Source organism: Bison bison, unplaced genomic scaffold (genome assembly GCF_000754665.1).
Source record: "Bison bison bison isolate TAMUID 2011002044 unplaced genomic scaffold, Bison_UMD1.0 scf7180017864314, whole genome shotgun sequence".
Taxonomy (NCBI): Eukaryota; Metazoa; Chordata; class Mammalia; order Artiodactyla; family Bovidae; genus Bison; species Bison bison.
Window position 1 is genome coordinate 1,744,576 of NW_011494886.1, and position 5,022 is coordinate 1,749,597.

Here is a 5,022-nt window from a genome sequence, read left to right on the forward strand (position 1 = left end):
GTCATCTGCATATCTGAGGTTATTGATATTTCTCCCGGCTATCTTGATTCCAGCTTGTGCTTCCTCCAGCCCAGCATTTCTCATGATGTACTCTGCATATAAGTTAAATAAACAGGGTGACAATATACAGCCTTGACGTACTCCTTTGCCTATTTGGAACATGGACCACAGCCTTGTCTAACTCAATGAAGCTATGAGCCATGCCGGGTAGGGCCACCCAAGACGGATGGGTCATGGTGGAGAGTTCTGACAAAACATGGTCTGCTGGAAAAGGGAATGGCAAACCACTTCAGTATTCTTGCCTTGAGAACCCCACGAACAGCATGAAAAGGCAAAAAGATAGGACACTGAAAGAGGAACTCCCCAGGTCAGTAGGTGCCCAATATGCTATTGGAGATCAGTGGAAAAATAACTCCAGAAAGAATGAAGAGATGGAGCCAAAGCAAAAACAATACCCAGTTGTGGATATGACTGGTGATAGAAGCAAGGTCTGATGCTGTAAAGAGCAATATTGCATAGGAACCTGGAATGTTAGTTCCATGAATCAAGGCAAATTGGAAGTGGTCAAACAGGAGATGGCAAGAGTGAACATGGACATTTTAGGAATCAGTGAACTAAAATGGACTGGAATGGGTGAATTTAACTCAGATGACCATTATATCTACTACTGTGGGCAAGAATCCCTTTAGAAGAAATGGAGTAGCCATCATAGTCAACAAAAGAGTCGGAAACGCAGTACTTGAATGTGATCTCAAAAACGACAGAATGATCTCTGTTCGTTTGGGCTATGTGATCTCTGGCCACTAGAGGGAGCTCTTTGCCAGTCGTTGGCAGGGACAATGTTCTGATTCACTACTGGGACTGGCTTGACTGCAAAACTTATCCTTGAGTGAGAGTCTCACATGTGACCACTCTTAAATATTTTATTGCTACCTCTTAAACTAGGCCTTTAAAAAAAAATCTGGCCTTCCTGAAGCAAAGGATAATTGTGAGAATTCTAAATGGGGAGGTAGCATTTAACAAGCTGTGTAGACCATTGATTAGCTGAGGATAGCCGTATGATTATTTTTCTTTTAGAAGTAGGAGAATATGTTCTAGAAAGAGAAAAACTCCCTCTCCTAGGTCCCCTTACTGAGAATTGCAAAACTGTGGGAAGTAGAAACAGGACAGAAACAGTTTCTCACTTTGGGGACAAACCAGGGAGGTAAGATATGCTGCAGGTCCCCAGGGCCATCTGGGGAGCTTAGGATTGTGTATCCTGCCAATGCAGGGAGCTCTGGGCCCTACTTGGGCCATTTTATAGATTAAGTGATGAACTGGTTAAACTGGATAGCTTTGACAAGCACCTGTGGGAGAAGGGAGACCAGGGAGACAAGGGCTGCCTTGGCCTGCCTCTGGGCAAAGCGTGGTGTTAGGCAGCTCTTGGAGCCTCTCCTGCGTGGCCTCTCACGGTGGGCTTCTCGGGGTTGGGTTTTAGGTGAAAGGAGGAGGTTTGGATAACTGCAATTTTGTATGATAGGTGCATTGACAAGGGCTCTTCTAGGGTAGTACACTCTTTGTTTTTTTATATTGGGAGAGCATGTAGAACTCAAAAGATGTTTTTGCTAAAATCAATTTCCTGAGTTGCAGTGTGGTTCTGTTGATATGTTTATTGTCTCTGTTTGGTTTGCCTTTCAGTGGTGAAAACGCCACAGTAATCTTCCGCCTGCACTTCAGGGTTCCTCCTGAAGATGACAGTTTTATGAAGTATGTGATGAGTGAGGAGTTCGTGCTGGGCGTTTTGCAGCAGGATTTCCATGATCAGAACATGGCTGGTTGTGAAACTCTGGGGCTTGATCCAGGATCCCTCTGCTCCTACGATAAGCTGAGCACATCCAGAAGGCAGAGCTGTGACGGTAAACGGGGGAACCAGGTGGGGCAGACAGCTTGTTTTGATTTCTGAAAAGGCGATCTTCCATGTCTGTGTAGGTCACCCAGTCCCTACCCTTTGTGAGCAGATAGAGAAGCTGGAAAAAAAAGTCATGGAAGCAAACTATAAAAATGAGGGTTGCTACGTGTTTCCTCGCTGTGGTTCACCCACATTCAAAGCTCTGAATCCCACGTCACAATATCATTAGACGCCTTCATGGAAACGCCGTGGTCTCACCGGAGAAGCAAGTACTGAAGAATTTGAAGTAAATGGTATATTAAATTGTTGAAAGATGGTTCAATCTGGAGAATATCTTTTTCTTTTGAAGGCCACTAGTCTAAGATATTAACAGAGGGACATAAAAAGGCAAGCTTGTCTCTTTCTTAGAAGATTATAAGCAAAATGTGCATCGACGTTTAAGAATGGAATGAGGAAATGGACGTTATTTAATAAGCATAGATGACACCCCACTTGTCAGAATCTGAGAACACTATACAAAACCTATCAGGAAGGAAGGTGGGAGTTGAGATTACCGCCAGCCTCCGAGACCTCCTCCTTGTGGTCTGCACTGTTGACCTTACTTTCCATTCTTGTTTTCCACTTCTGATTGCTCACTTGGATGGGTTTTGGATCTTGGTTAGTCCATAATGCTAATGATTTTGGATGGTTCCTAATCCACAATCCATCAGAAGTACTCTGTACATCAGCAGTGGTAAATCCTAGTTGAATGAATGAAAAAGGCAGTCACGAAGGAGATGTGGTGAGCAGCAGGCATGGGGCCAGCTGCCAAGGGTCAGAAGAGTGGAACAGATTATAGAGCACACACATCCCCACGCGGTGTGAGAAGAGGTGTTTACTGTGATGACACTCGATTCTTGGGGACGAGAGGTGGAAGTGGACTAACCTTGGCCTGGGAGGGCGGAGAGTTATATAAAGCAGCTCTCAAAGCATTCTTTTCCCCAAATGAATAAAAGGAATGACATTCAGAGGGCTAGCTTCTAGCTCACTGGGAAAGTCGCAGAGTGAAGAGTTTCCTCACTGAGCATCTGAATAGATGGAGTGTGTCTGTGGGCCAGACCAGTAGCATATTGTGTGGAGTGAAAAGGTTCTGCCTCCTCCACAGGAATTCTAAAAAGAAAGAAGGAAGGAAAGAAAGGAGGGAGAGAAGGAGGGAGGAAGAAAGGATCCTTCAGCCCCGTCCTGTGTACAGCGGAAAGAGAGAAGAGGCCCTCTGGCCTGCTGTGTGGTGACTGGCCTGGACTCTCTGAGCCTCCTCTCTGAAACTGTGGTCCCCAGCTCTTTCCAAATGGAGATGAGGGACTAGGAGGAGGGTGAGAAAGAGTTGAGGAGGATTATGAAGCTGGGAAGTCCACACAGAGTATGACAAACAGCAGGTTGCTTGTGAGGCCTGGCAGACCTGGAGCTGAGCCTCAGACTCTGCGTGGCCCCCAGGATGCACCCGTGAGCAACAGCATTTCTGCTTCTCAAGGAGACTGCACTCTTTCTCTCGGGCATTTCTCCTGGGCAGGGGGGGTCTCCATGACCCCACACCCTCTTTGCAGAGCCTGGACAGTGTTTGATATTTTCAGGAGTGTGAGTATCAGTTTCCTCTCAAATGGAAGGGAAGACAGTGACCATTTGGGAAGCAAGCAAGGACAAAGAGAGTCTAGAGGGCAGGGAGGCAGAGGGGCAACTCAGGGCAAATCCAGAGGGAGGGCGGAGAGGGGTGGCAGGAACCAGAGGGGCCCCAGGAGGGACCAGCAGGGCCTGGGGTTCTGAGGCCGGCCCCCACGTTCCCAGGCACTGTGGGCTTGGCAGGGTAGCCCCTTCTGCGATGAGCTAGGCAGCTGGTTTCCCACAAAGATCATGTTCTAATTCTTCAAAGAGCAAAGCTTCTTTTTTTTTTTTTTTTGGCCATTAAAAAAAATTATTGGAGTATAGTCAGTTTACCATGTTGTGCTAATTTCTGCTGTATAGTGACGTAGTTATACCTGTATCTATCTGTCAAAGAGTCGGACATGACTGAGCGACTAAGCACAGCACATATCTATTTATATGCATATGTTCTCTTTCAGATTCTTTTCCATTGTGGTTTATCATAGGATATTGAATAGAGTTCCCTGTGTTATACAGTAAGACCTTGTTCTTTATCCATTCTCTATATTATAGTTTGTATCCACTAACCCCGAACTCCTGATCCATCACTCCACCAGCCTTTCTCCCGCTTGGCAGCCACAAGTCTGTTCTACAAAGGGCAGAGTGGATTTTAAAATTGCTTGGTTCAAATGCCCCTTACAGAATTTGGAGATAGCCGTGTAATGTCTCCCTGGAAAAAATGCACACACTCTTCCCCCTGGACAGAATTTTACAATTTCAGGGATTCCAAGGATTCCCTGGGGCCAGCCTGCAGTTCCTTGGAATTTCCAACGTGTGTGCTAGAGAACCTGAACCTTAAATTAGCTTGTAATTTGGATCCCTAAGGGATTGTTTGTGTATTTTTCATTCTCTAATTGGGGAATATGACTGCTTGACCTAACTGCAAGCATTTTGATGCCTTCTACAAAGAAAAACTTCCTTTAAGATTATAGTCATAAGGGAATTTTTAAATTTATATTTTCTTGCAGTGTTAATTGAGATATAATTAACAAATAAGACAGTGTAAGTTTAAGGGTTACAGAATAGTTACCCAACCCGTATATCGTGAAATGATTGCCATAATAAGTGTGGTTAACGTCCATCGCCATCATCTTGTAAGTTACAAAACTATTTTTCCCCTTGTGAGAACTTGTTCCCAGGACTGATTTATAACAGGAAGTTTGTGTTTTTTGACCACCTTCATTCAATTCCTCCTCCTTCACACCTTGCCTTTTCAGTTCAGTTCAGTTCAGTCGCTCAGTCGTGTCCGACTCTTTGCGACCCCATGAATCGCAGCGCGCCAGGCCTCCCTGTCCATCACCAACTCCCAGAGTTCACTCAAACTCATGTCCATCGAGTCAGTGATGCCATCCAGCCATCTCATCCTCTGTTGTCCCCTTTTCCTCCTGCCCCCAATCCCTCCCAGCATCAGAGTCTTTTCCAATGAGTCAACTCTTCGCATGAGGCGGCCAAAGAAC

The 5,022-nt window shown here is 45.5% G+C and overlaps 1 protein-coding gene across 1 annotated transcript in view; it reads left to right on the plus strand.

The window, feature by feature from the left end:
* The window catches only part of LOC104997816 (chromosome unknown open reading frame, human C3orf52), a 41,587-nt gene that overhangs the window by 33,504 nt on the left and 3,061 nt on the right, over positions 1–5,022 (plus strand). Inside the window, exon 5 of the mRNA XM_010852744.1 lies at positions 1,678–1,895. Within this exon, the coding sequence (XP_010851046.1) occupies positions 1,678–1,895 (218 nt within the window). The remainder of the gene's footprint in view (positions 1–1,677; positions 1,896–5,022) is intronic.